The following is an 18,616-nucleotide window of genomic DNA, read 5'->3' as shown; positions in this document are numbered from 1 at the left end:
TCTCTCTCCTCTACCACGTCACCCTAATAGTGGGACCCGTTGTCAGATTCTTCGTTAACACGGTTAAATTGCCAAATCAGTGCACATTGCAACAAATCAACGCAATAGTGGTGTTTTTTTTGCAATTTCGATGAATATTGGTGGTTTTTCAAATTTTTTGTTGTAATGTGGTGGGTTTTTGGAATTAACTCTCAACAACTAGCTGAAAGTGCATGGAGCCCCTATGTGTGGTTTTGGCAATTAATGGCAATCCCTATGGACTAATGTTTGCATTGAGTTATATTTGTAGGTGTTGTCCATAGGCAAGGCTTGAACCATATGTTGGTTTCAAGGTTGCAATAAGAAGAAATTGACAAAGATCAAGTAACAAGTATGTATTGAAGAAGAAGATAAGTGAGCACTGATGTCTACGCACGCTTTTATTCTTGTAGACAGTGTTGGGCATCCAAGTACAGATGTTTGTAGAACATCAGCAAGTTTCCCTTAAGTGAATCACCCAATGTTTATCGAGCTCAGGGAGGTAGAGGTCAAAGATATCCCTCTCAAGCAACCCTGGAATTACGATACAAGATGTCTCTTGTGCCCCCAACACACCCAATACACTTGTCAGGTGTATAGGTGCACTAGTTCGGCGAAGAGATAGTGAAATACAGGTAATATGGAGGATTATAAAGCAATCCGAAATAAAAATGACAGCAAGAAAACATGTAGCAGAACTGGTTATAAACGGTGTTTCAGTGCTTAGAAATAAAGCCTAAGGATCTTACTTTCAATAGTGGACACTCTCAACAATGATATTATAATTGAATACATAAATATCATCTCTTCACTATGCTACTACGAACTACTCTCCAGTTGGATAACGAACACCAATTCACCGCGTAGGGCTGCAAAAGCACTCCTTAAAGTTCGTGTTCCAAATCTAGGGATGCCCCACGTTGTCACTTTGAGCATCCAAAGGTAGTAATAACAAACACCACAATTTCATTGAAACATCCAACTCAAATTATAACTCATGATTTCTGTAAAAATTTAGCCTAAGATATACACACGGTGTGCACACTGTCACCTTCACACCATGGGACAAGGTGCCTCCGGAGATCACATAATAAAACCAGTTGAGTAGCATAGTATATGAAGAGTAACATCTAGTTATTCAACTAGATTACAAAGCTCACGATCACATAAAGATCATATCATGAGAGAGAGATAGACCACATAGCTACCGATTAAGCCCTCAGCCTCGGGGGAGAACTACTCCCTCCTCATCATGGGAGTCAGCAATGGCGACGAGGATTGCAGTGGAGTCGATAGAGATGGCTCCGGGGGTAATTCCCCGTCCCGGCAGGGTGCTGGAATAGAGACTTATATCCCCCGAAACTTGTCTTCGATGGCGGGTAGAGCTACAGAATTTTCGTGGACGGTGGCTGGTTAATTTAGGGTTTTCGCATTGGGAGGCAACTTATAGGCAGAAGGGCGAGGTCGGTGGGCGCCCGAGGAGCCCACATCACCCCTAGGCGCGGCCAGGGAGGGGCCCACGCCTAGGCATGGTGTGGCCGCCTCGGTGCCCCCTCCGTCTCTACTTTGGACTCCGTCTTTGTGTCGTTAAAATAGGAGGTTTGGCTTTTGTTTCGTCCAATTCCGAGAATATTTCGTGTATAACTTTTTTGAAATACAAAAATAGCATAAAACATGAACTGCACTGTGGCATCTTGTTAATAGGTTAGTTCGAGAAAATGCATAAAAATGCCACGAAGTGTAAACAGAACATATAAAATTGGTGTAAAACAAGCATGGAGCATCAAAAATTATAGATACGTTTGCAACGTATCAAGCTCTCATATGTATCTTCAAGACATCAACATAATGAAGAAAGAAGAAACTGTGTGCAAGCTCAAGATGAGATATATCAAAGAGATCATATGCTTGAAGCTTTCTATTCATATGGTGATCATGGATATGTGAAGATACGCCGAATAAGAAGCTCTCCCATATTAGGTTATGGGGGAGCACTCGCAAGATTTTATCAAGCAAGCACAATCAAAAAGACGTTACACCTTGTTGCGGTCAAGATCGTCATCATCAAGATCAATTGGAATGTGCAAGCTTAAGGTTTCGTCTTGATAGAGTTTCTTTCTTACCGATCTCATGGTTTAGTTGGGAGACTAGGTTATAGGTTAGTTGCCGCACTATTAAGAGGCTCTCGGGTGAGTTTTACCGGGTTGTGTTTCCTAGATAGGTTAAACTTTTTTCCATTTAGTTTTATACTCCTGATGTGGACATGAATAGCGTAGATATGACCAACATTACTTCTCACAAACTTATTTTCCATGTTAATTCTAGTATTTATAATATCATATATTATTCTTTCAATCAAGAAAGAGATACAACACCTTGTGTTATCATATGCAGAATAACCAGCGATCTTTATAAACCACGGGTTAAGAAGCGAAATACCGAAGTCCAAATATATGCGTACATGTGCTACAAATATACGTGTGTATGTGCTGCCACCCTTTCAAGGCTGTACAAACGTGAGTGCAAGGACATGGGTTCAATCCCATGCATATTTTCTCCCATCGTCATCATCAACAAGAAATATATAAGAAGAAATGAGGCCATGCGTGTGCATGCCCAAGGACCTACCGATCCATGCATGGGTATCTCACATAGCTAAATCCCAGAAGAGAAACAAGGGCATTGATCCCGGTGATGTAGTAGCGTTGAAGTTAACTAGATTTAGATGTGCGCCTTGGCGCACGACCCCGTAGATCTCGTGTGAAGAACTATACTCTCCTCAAATGTACTTTCCAGTTGCTACTATACTCAGCTCTGCTCTCCCTGTAGAATATGTTGTAGAACTAAAAAGACAAAACAGAAGACTAAATACACATAGATTATGGCTGTGTACTAAATGGACTGATTATGAAGATCAAATGCGGTACAAAAAATAGATGAAATAGACATATAGGTGCGATAAAAAAAGTTGCCAATATGATAATCCATTTCAGTACAAAGTCTTTTCTCCAAACCAAGTATGGTAGCTAGTAGAAATTACAAAGAAGTAAAAATAAGAATGGAGATAGCAACGTGAAGCAAAAGCAGTTCTACATAACGAAGGGCACGGAAGGGCCAAGCAACCAGCTAGAAGAGGTGCAGAAGACAGCTATTGGATCGTACGCTTGATTCATATGTACAATACATAGCAAAAGAGAAGAGTAGAACGGTAAGATTCTACAGCAGCTAGATAGCTGGAAGAGAACAACTATCGGTGACCCGTGTCACCTATTAAACAATTTTCCTGAAAAGTAATTCACGCAACAATTAACGCTAGGTCCGAGTTGATGGTAAGCAATATAGAGTTGGCATCATTTTAACATGAACGGTTCATACTCACCTAACGGGGAATCAACCGATGTTTTTGTTGCCATCGGCATCAGGCATGTGTTCCACAGGGTTTGTTCCATATCTGCAAGTATATCTTTTGTCAAGTCATGTGAACAAATGCAAAACTGATCGGTGAAGAAGTACCTACTGTTTATCACTTAGTGTAGGCAGATGCTCGACCACTGTTTGTGGGATAACCGGTGCATCCTTGGTAGATATTTTATTCGTCAGTTCAACTGGCTGTTCATTGGTTTCGCTTTGATGAACCGAAGGCATCGTAACATGTAAAACATGATCTACAGAGAAAAGAAGGTAAATACAATTAGTCGCCGTATCTCAAGAAGAACCAAAAACAATGTGTTAAGGAACGGTGGTAACACCACCTTTAAAGCTAGCACGTTTTGAATCAATGACCAGCCTGCGTTCTTTTCGGTTAGCTGCACCACGGGCAGAGGAAACGTGTGGTACCGTAAGTCTTCCTTCTCGGAAACAAACAGACCAATAGACGACATGTTAAATAGTAGTAGTTCAAGATAGCGAAGAATAAAATTATTTGGGTACAAAGAGATATACTGTTCCTTCGTATAAGCCAAGGAAGCCCACGCCGTTGCATGTGTACAGGCAGTTCATCTGTACCTTCCATGGTACTGTAACTGCAGAGTAGATGATGGATAAAAAAATGCAGCACCATTCAATATATCGTAGATTCAAGATTTATATCATATACCTTATGAACAGTAACACATTATGGAATTTAGGTTTGTATTGTTTTCACGTGCCTACTATACCTCCGTGATTAATTAGGTGCATTCGTATACTGTATGTATGTTCATTTCATTCCTCCATGTAAATTGTATCGTGCTCGTTAAGTAATGCGTAGAAGATCAGCTTTTAGTGACCAATCACCTAGGTGCGGGTAATCTGTTAATTTTGTGTATCACGATCTAGTGAAACTTAACACAACATTTGTTCTCTATTTCCTGTGTTTAACATCTGCTGCCCTTTAGGCTGGTCTTGCATGCCCAACAGGTACCTAAGTTCAGTTATCCGTGCCAGCGCTTTACGCAACCAATATCGGGCTATTATATTCGAGTATTTATCTGAATATCAATTAGTACAGCTTGCATTGCTTACTTACAAGAGGTACTGTATTCAGTTTCCATAGGCCGAGTTTTCCATCTCTACTTGCTTCTATGTAGGCTGGTAAAATGAAACAAATGGTTTTTGCTTGCTTATCCCCATATGCAGCGGTGTTAACTCTTGGTGATGCAAGCCCTAATCTATAAAGATCGAGACAATGCCTAGCCTACGTAGATGATGCATTTGGCGTTCATTTCTTGCTTTTGTTGCTCTTAACAGAATCAAAGAATGTAATATATTCCGTATTGTTTCTCCGATTATATATAAACCATCGTTACTCTTTTTGTAATTTTGTGTGGTTCACTATGTTTTCTAAAACTCCGGAAAAACTATTATTATTTTCTTGCATAATGGTGAATATACCCACCGAACATGGCGAGCGAGGACATGATTTTCTTGCCAATGACTCAGTAAAATATTAGCAAGATTGTTTCAGAGAGGTCCATTAAATTTATAAACAATCAATAGGGAGATAAATTTATATTTGCAACAAAACTAAGCATATACAAAACTGAATAGATGGACACATTTATCTTGCGAAGGGTCAACATGGAGGACAAAGTAGGCACACACCGAGAGTGTCAGCTGTATCGGTAAATAAGGAAGGAAAAGAGTAGACTCACCAGGATTGGAACCGAATAGTAGCTAATAGAAGTAGCTGCGTCCACCCGCCGCGACAGTATCAGCAGCGCGTTGACACTGCAAATGGATCCAAAAGAAAATAGGGCAGGTCTTCATTAGTCATTTGGATTTACTTTAGTTTCTGAATTTTATCTGGTTTGTCCTATGCTATCTCTACAAATATTTTTCTCAACCTTTACCAACATCAATATATCTTATGGGCATAGGGAAGTGGTATGTCGACCACAAGCTTGGGGCAAATAGGCTGGCTATGGATTAAAAATGAACTTGAGTAAAAGAAATAGAAAATGAAAAAGGTTATCCAGCTCACTATAACCAGTTATACCATTACGAGTCCTGTATTCACATCGTGGGTGTGACTGTCTATGCAGATTAGTTTGTTGCTAGAGTTTGTAGATCGAGTTGCAAACAATATATTTGGGTGGACTAAACAAAACTGAGTTTATTTTATATCAATTGCTACATGCTCTATATATTTGTGGGGGAGCTTCACAGCTAGCTAGAGACAAGAGGTTGCACTAAACCTTTTTGGACTTGCGGAAAAGACACACGCCGAAACAGTGAAAAAAACCAACAGGCACACTTTTATCAATAACATAGCAACATTGTACGGGAACGAAAGCAAAGCACACATACACATAGTAGATGAACAGAGGGCCATACCAAATGGACAAAGATAAGTACCTGAGAAAGAACAAATCCTAGGAAAACAACACGGGCAAGTCCAGCAGCAGGTAACAGCAGCAAGTAACCTGGAGCACAAGAAAATCCTTTGACCATGCTTTTGTCAGTAACATAGCAACATCATCTGGTAACATAAGTAGAATACACATAAACATAGTAGACGAATAGACGGGCATGCCAACCGGATAGAGATCGGTACCTGAGAAACCTGAAATCCTAGGAAGACAACACAGGCAAGTCTAGCAGCAGGCCAGTGACAGCAGCAAGTAACCTGGAGCAAGCAGGAACGACAAACAAAATATGACAGCTGAGATACACATCGACAGTACATGACTCTAACAGGGAAAATGCAGAAGGTACGACGGTAGATAACTTTAACAGGAAAAAATGCAGAAGGTAAGCTGACGTAAACCAAGAGCAGGTTCAAATCCAAGGGAGAAAAATATTGTTTGGATGCAGTGTTTGGAAACTATATTTAGTACTAAAGAAGGACACAAAAGCAAGTCCTTATGTTGTCACTGTCAGGATAAATGAAGGAGCAAGCACCAATAGAAGAACAAAAAAAGCAAAGAAAACCCATGAAGTAAATAATTAGTTTGCATTATCACACGGATCCTATTTTAGCTCAATAACAAATTTGAGTTGAAAGGGTTTACCATAATATTTTGGTAAACCTGGGTTTCAGGTTTTACATTAGTTTTGTCCTAAAAAAACAAACTGGATAGTATAACCCAAGTTAATCTATCCAAAGTTCAAACAGAGGCATACATGGTAAGCTAAGATAATTTGCAACAATAAAAAAAACAGGAATTAACAACCTCTAACAGGCAAAGAATTCACATGCACATTTGTTTTCAGCTACCAAGGTTGCCCTTTTGACCATGCAAGAAGCAAGTAAATATATGAAATTATGGCTTACTTGGAAACAAAATAATTGGTTTGTAAGTCATTAGTGGATCGTGATTTCATAAAGTTGCACTTGTAGTACATAGCAACCATCCTTGGAAGCCGGAGAAAACAAACAGCTTCGGTTTCAGAAGAACACAAACACTACTCAGGTCTAGAGCTGTCAGAAATATGAGATGCCAAAATAAATACCCACGAAAAAAGGAAATGTCACTCTCAAATAGTGGAACATACAGAGGCAAAACATAACTGGACTGCTTGTACATATTATAATTTTGGGTGAAAAGAAACAAATTAACTTGCAACCAGTTAGCCATACTGAATTAGTTTTTGCCTCTGCATGTTCCTCTATTTTGTTTTGTTTAATGAGTATAACTCTGAAAATGCAGGTTCAAGAAGGGTATGTGGGAGAAGCAGACGACACAACGCAGACGCATGCATACTTATGTTCCAGACCAGGGTTCTTGCACATCACTAAGCAGTAGGACGTATTCAGCTTGTTCTCTTTAAAGAAAAAAAGACCTAATTATTTCGTGCAGCCTCTGTATTTCGTGCTTATTTTTTAAATGAACAATTCCTGAATACATAATATGTAAATCAATGGATTTTAACACAACCTGCTACGAAGTGGTTAATCTGAACACGCCATCATCTATATCAGATTTGTGAGAATAAGTGAGATTCCAAACGAAGTTATCTTCAAACAAATACATGCATATAATTTTTTTTCGATTACCAGTAAAACCCATAACTATATGGATATTGTGTTGCTCTTTTCCAAGTTTGAGTCTTTGCTTATTCAGATGCGTGTTTTTAGATTATGCACAAAATCTAAAATTGCCAGGGTCAGACACAGGCGTGATTCTTTAATGCGAAGGAAGGTTGAAGCAAAAGTGGCGGATGCAGGGATGAGCAGGCCTTGGCTCACCACGGGAACGGTCGAACAGCAGCCCGAACGAAGAAGCCGCGGCCAGCGAACGCGGCAAACCCAGCAGGACGTACGACCTGCGAGGACAGGGGAAAAAAAAGGGCAGTGAGGGACGAAGGAGGAACGAGGCAGAAGCACCGCGACCCGCGCGTGAGCCAAGGACGGAAAGCCGAGCAGCGCTATGGCACGGAGGAGATCGAAAACCGAATGGGGAGGGAAAGTGGAAAATCTAACCGGCAACTGACCCGCACTGATGAAGCGAGCCTCACCTTAACCGAATCCATGGCAGATCGGCACCATGAGGCAAGGTCGGCCACCGACGATGAGACGGGACACGGCGGATGGCACTCGGATCTGCAGCGGAGCGACGATGCGGAGGAGGCGACGATGCGAGGAGCGAGAGAACGAAGCGGAAGAGGCGGGGGACGAGTGAGTAAGATGGTCCTCCGAAGCGACGGCGCGCGTGGGTATAGTGCCAGGCACAGTGAGAGCTTGTACCGCCGGCTAATGGCGTGCCGGCACGGAGCCGCTCGCACCGACCATCGAGGGAGAAGACCAGGCTACCCCGCTATCTACCCAGGCGGGTCAGATATTTTCGGCCAGCGGCGCGAAGAGGTACCAACCAGCCACCGAGCCGTAGTGGCTGACGCGCGGGGCCGGCCGTCCGTGGAGCCCAAACGCATGCAGAGGCGGGTAGGGAGCCGCTGTTCCATATCTTTTTTCTACTGTGAGGGACAGAGTGTAAAATTACAATGTGAGACTCTGCCAACCAGAAGCTAGACGCAGGAACGGCCAGATCTATCGATGAAGACGATCGTAGGGCTGAGAAGGTTTAATCTCTGTGAAGCCCCCATGGGGGGCAGCTATTATACCTTCCAATGTATAATCCGATAGATACAATGACATGAGAAGGGGCAGCAAACCATCACCAAGGGGCACGCGGGCCAAGTCCTTTTATTCTTTCTTGGTGGATGTGTAGATCGGGACCTCCTCCTTTACTCCTCGAAATATAGGCTTGATTGGTTGGATGAGGCGGGAGATCCTCTAGATTTGAGCTGAGCAACAATGGAGGAGATAGTGGATAAGATCTCATTCAAGCTGGGAGGAACCGCCTCCTCAACGCGGACGTACTCCCTTTTATGGGAAGAACTGCAGATAAATACATCGAGTCTCGTCTCCGCTACCGTCCGCCCGGTTGTCTCACTTCCTTACACTTGCTCGTTACTTGATCTTATTGTTTCCTTGCATTGCATCATACTAGGAGAAAGCTATCACCTTTACTTCCGCTACACCTAAAATTGAAAAAGGGTAAAATTTGACATAGCTCCTATTCACCCCCCACTTGTAAAGTACTATTCGTATCATTCATGCATTAAAAAGGAAAGTATTACTTTTACATTTATGAATATGACTATGTGGTGAGCGATGAAACCATGGTTTGTGTGATGGTGGAGGTTCCATTGCAAATGACTTTATACTGATCTAGGATTAACAACAAATGTCGTCCATCGATTCTTGCGCCGCATATTACGTGTTAATCACGAGATCTATAATGGCTCTGAGAAAGTCAGTTGTACATTTTTCCTTTCGCATATCAACAAACACTAGGCCTTGCTGAGAGTCTAGAAAGGCCCAGTGGTTGGGAAAACCTTTAAATCCTCATTCGGCAGGGTGAGTGGTCTTTAGTGTCTATGAGGGATTCTAACGGGTTGGCTCGAGACTTGATAAGAGAATCAGCCGATAGCCGGTGGTTTACAAAAGAGTGGGTATGCGTGGACACGGAGAAGGGCAGTGATTGGTTTGAATTTTATACCGGGCACATACCAAGGAAGTATGAATGGGGATACCGGACCCGATTGGCAACAAAGATAAGAATCTCTTATGGGAAAAGTAACGCACCTCTGCAGACTGTAATAAATTATACCTTGTCACTCCCTTTTCTGGAAAAAAGCTGCGAACGCGATATGAAAGAAACTCGTGAAGTTCTAATCAAACCGTGAAGACCGACATACATAGCTCGTTCGGAATAAAGTCAACCTTTTGATAAAATGATTATAAAAACTTGCATTTTCCTACAACGTTCTAGTCTCTATTGCTGTAGCTAGTGCATGCTACACCTATTTTTATTATTGAACTTGCTGAGTACGCTCGTACTTACCTCGTACTCGTCTTGACCCCCTTGCTTTGATTGGGAAGCCACCGCAGGAGAATCTTCCGTGGAACTCGAAGATGGATGCATCAACTCTACGAAGAGTGGAGCTTAGGGCATCTCCAACGGGGCGACCCATCCCGCGCCCGCGCGTCCGGATGGGTCGAGCCGGACAAAAAAGCGGCCCAACGCGGCGACGCACCGCAAATGCGGATGGCCGCGGCGTCCGGGACGACGCAAACCCGGCCCAAATCTGGGCTAGGTTTGCGTGGCCACGGATGTCACGCGGCCTCCGGTCGCGTCCGGGCGCTTGGCGCCTCGTATCCCATGGGCCCACCTATCGGTGACCGGGAGGCTATTAAATGTGGACTGGAGGGGATCTGTCCCTCCACTCCAGTCCCCACTCCACTCCCCGAGCGCAACCGCCGCCATGGCCCCGAAGCGACGGTTCGCTCCCGGAGCCAACGACGAGGAGGCGAGCAGCAGCCGTCGTCCTCCGCCGGCGGCCGCGGCCCGAGGAAACCGAGGCGGCCTCCACATCGGAGAGGCCGCCCGCGGCGGCACGACATTGGCGCAACCGCCGCCGCTGCCGCTCGAGCCGGAGGCCGAGTCCTCGGAGGAGGACCCCGACCTCCGCGCCGCTCTGATCATCTCGGCGGCGGAGGAGGACGCGAATGGCCGCACCTCCATGCGGCCATTCGCACCTCCGAGATGGAGGAAGCGGCCCGGCAGGCGGTGGAGGAAATCGAGGCCAGGGAGTTGTACGCCCAGGCCCGCCAGGCGCGACGGGAGGAGGAGGAAGCGACGCGGCGGGAGGAGGCCAGGCGCCGCGCGGAGGAGGAGCGGCGCCGAGAGGCCGGGCGCCGCGCCGGCGGGAGAGGGAGCGCCGCCTCGGGGAGGAGGCGCCGCTCCGTGCGCCGCCGCCTCGGGTGGCTCCGGACCCCCACTCCGCCCGGGAGGAGGCCCCTGTGGTCTCCGTGGCCGGAGTCCCCGGCTCGGTCGAGCCACAGCAGTGCCTCGCCGCCCGGGGACCTCATCGACGACGACGCCGGCGATGCCCACAGGGGCTAGGCGGCGCACCGGCGGCCACCGCGCCATCGACCAAACCCTAGTTTAGGTTTTTTTATTTGTTTTAAATTTTAAAGCCCATATATAGAGCTTCTTTTGTTAGTTTTTTTTTGCCCAAAATAGGGCTATGTACAAATGTGCCCAAAATAGGGCATATTCTTAATGAAATTTAGTTCGAATTAGCGTTTTAAATTTCGTTTTTTTTCGAATTTGCGCTGCGTCCGCGCGTTGGGCGCAGCGTGCGACCCAAACGGACACGCGGACACGGGCGCTCGTCCGGGTGTCCGCGCGGCCACCCAAACGGCCCAAAACGGACGGCCCAGCGCGTCCGTTTGGGTCGCCGGGTTGGAGATCCCTTATTCAGTGGAGTTAAAGGAGTCAACTTCAACATCCACCAAGAGGAAAAATAGACCAGGAGTGGAAAGGAACCAATTTTCTAATCTTAGAACCTAAGTATTAGGGTTCAGTTATAGTTTCTTTAGCAAGCCAAGTACATCCGAAGAATAAGTTTAGTCTACTAGTTGTTTTCTGAAATTTATTTGCATTTTTACCTTATTGTAAACTAGGAGATTATGCGGATCTTCCGTAAGAGTTGAAGTTGTACTTGTATAGATATGTTTTTTTACAGATATGTCTTGGACACGCAATGTTTACAAGTGGAAGCTCAAATTACAGCTATCCTGGTTTGGTTTGGCTCGAGCCCTCTCTCTTCAGATACGTTTTCAGAGATGCTGTCATGTGCTAAACCCTCTAGCAAGAGAGGAAAGTGTGCAGGTTGCTTTATGGTGACGATCCGAGTTGTTGCCGTTGCGGTTTGGTGGCGTACGAGTTTTTGTGGATTCTTCTGTCCCCAGCGTGGGGTGTGCCGGTGTGGAGCTGGAGTGCGCATTGTCCTAGCTAGCGCGCTCTTGGTGGTGGCACGCGTCCGTTGCCAGTCGAGTACTTTGACTGGAGTGTGGATAATGGAGTGACGTTCTCCGAGCGGTGGCCGTGGCGTGGTGGACGATGGAACCAACGGACAGAAGGACGATGGAGTCGAGGGATGGTGACCCACGTACACGTACGCACCGCATGGGTACAGCAACGGCCTCGGCCCTGACGTGCCACCCCACTGACCCACCCTCCAGTGCTCCACTATCTCCTCCTCCTAGGGAAGCGAAACAAATTTTCTTCCAAGAAAAAAGAAGGAAAACAAATACTGTACTACACAGAGGAGCTCCATTGCCAATACTCGCTCCTCCCCTCTTTAAGAAGGAAGGACGGCCATTATTAAGCCTCCCCTACCTCGCCCCTCTCCATTCAAGCCGCCGGACCGGAGAAGACAAGAAGACCACACCCAGCCGCCGGAGGAGGAGGAGGCGAGGAGAACACCAGCCGCCTCGCAGGGACCGGTATTGCTCCCTCAATCTTCTCTGCTCATCCGCCATTTTCCCTTGTATCTCTCTCTAGGTTGGCATGCAGTCTTTCTTCCTTCCCTAGTCCGCTGCTCTGCCTTCCTCTGCGGTGAAATGCAGTGACATGCATCACTAATCTAAACCCCAGATGTATTTCACTGCTGGTGTACTATCTTTCCGGGGAGTGCTAGATTTGAAATCCAAAGGAGGGTTTAGGTCTTCCCCATTTCATGTTGCCCTACTAGGAGACTTGTCTTGCAGTTTGGGTAGATTTGTTTTTGTTTTCCGATTGAACCATCCTTGTTTTCCCATTCTTGCTGTCTTCCCCTCGGAGGGGATACATTGTTCTTCTTTTTCTCTATGAACTAGGGTTTTGCTCGTTTTTTTATTTGTTCTACAGTGCGAATCTATCTTTTGCAAAAAAGGGGTTTGGTTCTTCTGCCCATTTTTTGGCATCATTTTCTTAGGTCCAGTGTCTTGTGTCCCTTCCTTTTATCCACTCCCCACCCCATCAATCTTCCAACAACTGTCTTTCTTTCTCATGTAATGGAAAATGCTCTACAATAGACACTGCGGATTTATCTTTCACAAGACAGGGCTGTGCTTCTGCCCCTTTTTTGGCAACATTTTCTTTGATTCAGTGTCATGTACTCCTACATCTGTCGTGTCTTACTTCTCGCCCACGGATCTACCAACAGCTGTCTTTCTTTCTTTCTTTTTTATGTAATGAAAATGCTCTAGAATAGACACTGCGGTATTATCTTTCGCAAGACAGGGCTGTGCTTCTGCCCCTTTTTGGCAACATTTTCTTTGGTTCAGTGTCATGTACTCCCTACAACTGTCGTGTCTTGCTTTGTAGGCACCAAAATCTGTCATGTCTTACTTTGTAGGCACCACAACCTAATATGCTTCCTACTATATCATTATTTTTTGCTTCTTTTTGCGGGGGCATTTTATTTGCTTCTACTATATCATTGCACGCAGCAAGATTAATTCATATTAAATGCGCACACTTTTTATCTAATCTTAGCAACATCTCCTCGCTAGCATTCTGGTCAAGGGTAAAAATAAACAACTTGTTCTCAAGCTAGAGAGTGACCATTTCATAGTACCAATATTTGTCGTCGTTACATCCTAAAATACACTGCATGGGCCACAGTTACCCTTAATCTGAAGTTAATATTCGACATATGACACCTTTTTTTACTCCATTTTGGAGTTAATCATGTCTCCTGTTCCATATTAATCACCATCCTTTTACCAATTGCATCTGCAGAGAGCTCACGATGGACCCGCTTGAGGAAGAGTTGCCACCACCACCTCCTCTGCCTCCCAACGTGGTGCCCATCAGAGCCGAAGATGCTGCGGCTGCTGATGCCAATGATACCCCAGCTGACAAGCCAACAAAGCCTAAGAGGCTCCTGATGGTCAGACCCGGATTGGGCAAGAAAGGACTGCCCATCCAGCTCCTTGCCAACCACTATAAAGTCTCTGTGAAGAGTTCAGAGGAATTTTTCCACCACTACAATGTAAGTATATAGTTTATGCTATCCCCGCTTCACCGCCTAGTATTTCAAAAAGATAGTACACTTGTTTTGACCATACTGATTTGGAACTTGTTGCTATGCTCCGTGACTAGGTTATTATGAAGTATGAGGATGATACGCTGGTTGATGGAAAAGGGGTAGGCAGGAAGGTGATTGACAAACTGCAGCATACTTACCGCGCCGAGCTCTTGAACAAGGACTTTGCCTATGATGGTGAGAAGAGCCTCTTCACTATCGGCGCTCTTCCGCAAGTCAACAATGAATTCACTGTGGTTCTGGAGGATATTGGGTCTGGAAAGTAAGTTCTGCTCCTTGATGACCTGCTTCCATGCTATCTGCTCGCTTGGTGTTCCGTATAACTCAAATCTTACTTGGTTGTAGGAGCGCTGCAAATGGAAGCCCCGGAGGCAATGACAGCAGCCCTGGAGGTGGTGACAGGAAGAGAGTGAGGAGGCCATTCCAGACGAAGACTTTCAAAGTGGAGCTGTGCCTTGCAGGGAAAATCCCGATGGCCGCAATCGGGCAAGCCATTAGAGGACAGGAATCAGAGAATTCAATGGAGGCGCTCCGAGTTCTTGATATCATACTCAGGCAGCATTCTGCAAAACAGTATGTATCTTTCAGAATGTCTTTGTCCTAAGCATTCCTCTCTGCTTAGGCTTCTATATGACTTTCCTGGTCATGGCTGTGGTTGATTCTTCTGTCCATGCACAGGGGCTGCCTTTTAGTTCGTCAGTCATTTTTCCACAACAATCCTGATAGCTTTGTTGACTTGGGCGGCGGTGTGATGGGGTGCCGAGGATTTCACTCGAGTTTCCGTGGTACACAGAGTGGACTCTCCCTAAACGTCGGTACGCATCTCACCTTGTAGTACTGTTGCATGACTCCATAGTTTACTTTGCAATGGTTAGTGGTTACATCTGATGTTTCGACTACAATGGCCCCTCTGTATTGCCATGACAAATTTCTTTTGACCTGCAGATGTTTCGACTACAATGATTGTTAAACCTGGTCCTCTTATCGACTTTCTTCTCGCAAACCAGAAAGTTGACCACCCTAACAGAATTGACTGGCCAAAGGTAAGTTGCATCTTTAATGCTGTTGCTAACATAACATGAAATGTCTCCGACCATATATTTCTTTTTGTTTATTACTATTTGGATGTTTGCCTAACAGGCTAAGCGTGCTCTCAAGAACTTGAGGATAAAAGCAGCTCCTACAAATTCAGAGTTAAAGATTATTGGTTTGAGTGACAGAAACTGCAACGAACAGACGTGAGAATTGCCTTTACCCTTTTGTTCATTTATTCCCAGTGCTTTAAATAAATTAATAATTTCTAAAGGGTGTCGTATTGTCTCTAGATTGTTGTACTATTTATTTTTCCGTACAATTTACTGCTATTCATGGACTGCTTTCTGATTGGCGGGTTTAACTAGGTTCCCGCTGAGGCAGAGGAATGGTAACAACGGGGACACTAATACTGTTGAAATAACAGTCTCCGATTACTATCGGGTGCACAGAGGCATAGAGCTCAAGTATTCTGATAATCTCCCCTGTATCAATGCGGGGAGGCTAAAACGTCCGACTTATTTCCCTGTGGAGGTTTGTTTCAGTTTTGTATTCTACATCCTCAAAGCCTCCTCCATTCTTAAACTTTCATTCATTAATCTCAAGCCCTGGTTTGTATTGCCAGCTTTGCACGCTTGTTCCTCTGCAAAGATACACCAAAGCTCTGTCTACTCTGCAAAGGTCCTCACTTGTCGAGAAATCCAGACAAAAGCCTCAAGAAAGAATGTCAACCCTTAATGATGTGAGTTCTTATCTAGATGTTACCTCGCTGCAACCATGTATAGCTCGTTTTTAGTGATATTGGCAATTAACTGATAGTACCTAAATGCAAGGCACTGAAACGTAGCAACTATGACTCTGACTCAATGCTGAAGGCATGCGGCATTTCCATTTCACAAAATTTTACTCAAATTGAAGGGAGGGTCCTGCAAGCACCCAAGGTTAGTGATAATTCACCAAACTTAGTTTGGCATGCTCATGCTTGATGTTCTTCCGAATGTATCTAACCAGTAATCCTTCTATCATGTAGATGAGAGCCGGTAACAATGAAGATCTCCTCCCACGCAACGGACGTTGGAATCTTGCACACAAGGTCAGCACGTTTTCTCTTTTAACATGCCCTTTATTACTTCTTGATCATCAATGAACCCTCTGTTAACTTGCTTATTCTATTTTTGTTTCAGAAGCTGATTAAGACCTGTGCCATCAGTAGATGGTCGGTTGTTAATTTCTCTGCACGGTGCGATGTTCAGGGTCTTGTCCGAGACCTTAAAAGGCTTGCGATTGGAAAGGGACTGGTATGCTTTACTTTGTCTACAACATCTTCAACTGTTCTTTTCTGTTGCTGAACTTTGTTTGTTTTCAGGAATTCGAGGACCCCCATGCTATAATTGAAGAAAATCCATCAAAGAGACGAGCGCCCGTGTCAGTTAGAGTTGAGGAGATGTTTGAGCAGATAAAACAGAAGCTACCTGGAGCACCCAGGTTCCTTTTGTGCCTTCTTCCTGAGAGGAAAAACTGCGAAGTTTATGGTTGGTTCATGGCTTTTTTTTGTCATTGTTTGTTACCCTTCCCTTTAAGCATGATTAGCTGTTGCAGAATATATGATACATATTTGCTTCAACCAGGTCCTTGGAAGAGGAAGTGTCTTGCCGAATTTGGCATTGTTACACAATGTCTAGCTCCAGCAAGAGTCAATGATAATTACCTAAACAATGTGCTGTTGAAGATAAATGCTAAGGTTTGTTGACATGGACTCCTTTTCTTTTTGTGTATTTATTATTGGTTAGTGTTAATTCTTAGGCTTATGGTATTTGTCTTTTCACCGGTTATTACCTAGCTTGGTGGTCTGAACACATTGCTGCAAGTTGAAGTATCCCGTGGAATACCTATTGTGTCAGAGGCGCCTACTATCATCTTGGGCATGGATGTGTCACATGGTCAACCTGGGCAGTCTGACAGACCTTCTATTGCTGCGGTAAGAGGAATACAGTTTTACTCTCTGAATAGTAGCTCACATGTCATCTGAATGTATGCGTGCTGTTATAACTCTACTTGTAACTGTGGCTTTGGATTCTATTTAGGTGGTGAGCTCTCGTGAGTGGCCTCTCATCTCTAGATACAGAGCAACAGTGCACACCCAGTCACCTAAACTAGAAATGATGTCCTCCCTGTTTAAACCACGTGGAACTGAAGATGATGGCCTCATTCGGTAAGATATGTCAATCCAATGTTGAGCTCAGTATTTTTCAATATTGTGTGCATATGTCCTCCGTATATAGGATTTATTCACACTTTCCTAATGGAATTATATCGTTGCACTTGGGACTTTCAGGGAATCACTGATCGACTTCTACACTAGTTCTGGGAAGCGAAAACCAGACCAAGTTATTATTTTTAGGTATTAAGTTCTGAAATTACTATTTGCAAATGCCAGTGAATTTTGCAGTGAAACTTCTGAAATGTTTTTGCCCTACTGAAAATGGATAGTTGATGATGTCTTAACCATCACATATTAACTCATGCTAATTTCAGAGACGGGGTAAGTGAAAGCCAGTTTACTCAGGTCATAAACATCGAGCTTGAGCAGATCATTGAGGTAGTGTATTTATCTGATTTCAACATGCGTTTAGTACAGATCCAATACTGGTACCTACTTACAAGTAACTATTGATGCTGTCATTTCATCTACTTTTAAAATCGTTGCAGGCATGCAAGTTCCTTGACGAGAAGTGGGAACCTAAGTTCACACTCATTGTTGCCCAGAAGAACCATCACACCAAGTTCTTTCAAACTGGATCTCCGGAGAATGTTCCTCCAGGTAAACTTCTTTCCCTATGGACAAAGTCTCCTACTTTTCTTATGGAGTGAAACGCCAACCTTGTCATGTATGTAGTGATTTTCTGTTAAACGAAGTAATAAAAGTGTCAATGTCATTCTGTAGGGACTGTCGTGGATAAGCAAGTCTGCCATCCTAAGAATTTCGACTTCTACATGTGTGCACATGCTGGCATGATAGTAAGCAACCTATGCTTTCTGCTCTGTTTCTTGTTACCTGTCAATGCAGTGGTGGTGGTTTGCATGTTTTCAAGTTACTGCACATTTAGCTGGGTCTAATTGTTTTGTGTTTGCTGTGTGTGCCAGGGAACTTCGAGGCCAACACATTACCATGTTCTCCACGACGAGATCTGCTTCACTGCCGATGCGCTTCAGGAATTTGTGCATTCCCTCTCTTATGTGTAAGTAGATGACAGACCGAGGCTGTACCACTTGCCATTCTGATAAAATAAAATGTTGTCAAGCTATGTCCTGACTTTGTTGCTGTGGTCTTTTCAGGTACCAGAGGAGCACGACGGCCATATCGATCGGTATGCTGATACCATCCTCCTCACTATTTGTCTTTGGCTAATAGTACGTAATAAGTTGACCATGATGTCTGTTACCTTGCATTTATCCTGGTTTGGTTTGTTCTGCGCGTGCAGTTGCTCCAATAGCCTACGCTCACCTCGCGGCGGCCCAGGTGGGCACGTTCATGAAATTCGAGGACATGTCGGATGCGTCATCGAGCCAGGGAGGAGGTGGGCACACATCCGCGGGCAGCGTCTCAGTGCCGGAGCTGCCGCGGCTCCACGAGAAAGTGCGGAGCACCATGTTCTTCTGCTGATGCGCTCTTTCTTGAGATGCTGCTGCTATGGGGTTGTTG

The 18,616-nt window shown here is 44.6% G+C and overlaps 1 protein-coding gene across 1 annotated transcript; it reads left to right on the top strand.

Moving 5' to 3' along the window:
* Positions 1-12,068: 12,068 nt before the first annotated feature.
* On the top strand, positions 12,069-18,594 carry LOC124683179 (protein argonaute 4B-like). The gene is made up of 23 exons (XM_047217744.1): positions 12,069-12,295; positions 13,575-13,827; positions 13,938-14,143; positions 14,227-14,454; positions 14,560-14,696; positions 14,827-14,924; positions 15,022-15,119; positions 15,282-15,447; positions 15,539-15,655; positions 15,747-15,854; positions 15,944-16,006; positions 16,098-16,211; positions 16,280-16,445; positions 16,542-16,654; positions 16,754-16,891; positions 16,998-17,125; positions 17,249-17,314; positions 17,449-17,512; positions 17,623-17,734; positions 17,858-17,931; positions 18,058-18,152; positions 18,250-18,281; positions 18,396-18,594. Exons 2-23 carry the CDS (start codon positions 13,585-13,587, stop codon positions 18,575-18,577), a joined length of 2,748 nt encoding a protein of 915 aa, XP_047073700.1. The 5' UTR covers positions 12,069-12,295; positions 13,575-13,584; the 3' UTR covers positions 18,578-18,594.
* Positions 18,595-18,616: the final 22 nt, after the last annotated feature.

The sequence above is a fragment of the Lolium rigidum genome, chromosome 1 (genome assembly GCF_022539505.1).
Source record: "Lolium rigidum isolate FL_2022 chromosome 1, APGP_CSIRO_Lrig_0.1, whole genome shotgun sequence".
NCBI lineage: Eukaryota > Viridiplantae > Streptophyta > Magnoliopsida > Poales > Poaceae > Lolium > Lolium rigidum.
The sequence above is the reverse complement of the archived record's forward strand: the minus strand, read 5'-3'. Positions and strand labels throughout refer to the sequence as shown.

Coding starts and splice junctions, on each gene's coding strand:
- LOC124683179 (XM_047217744.1), top strand. CDS start 13,585: ATGGACCCGCTTGAGGAAGAGTTGCCACCACCACCTCCTCTGCCTCCC. Junction 14,697..14,826: donor TGGACTCTCCCTAAACGTCG/GTACGCATCTCA, acceptor TTTGACCTGCAG/ATGTTTCGACTACAATGATT. Junction 15,448..15,538: donor CGACTTATTTCCCTGTGGAG/GTTTGTTTCAGT, acceptor TTGTATTGCCAG/CTTTGCACGCTTGTTCCTCT.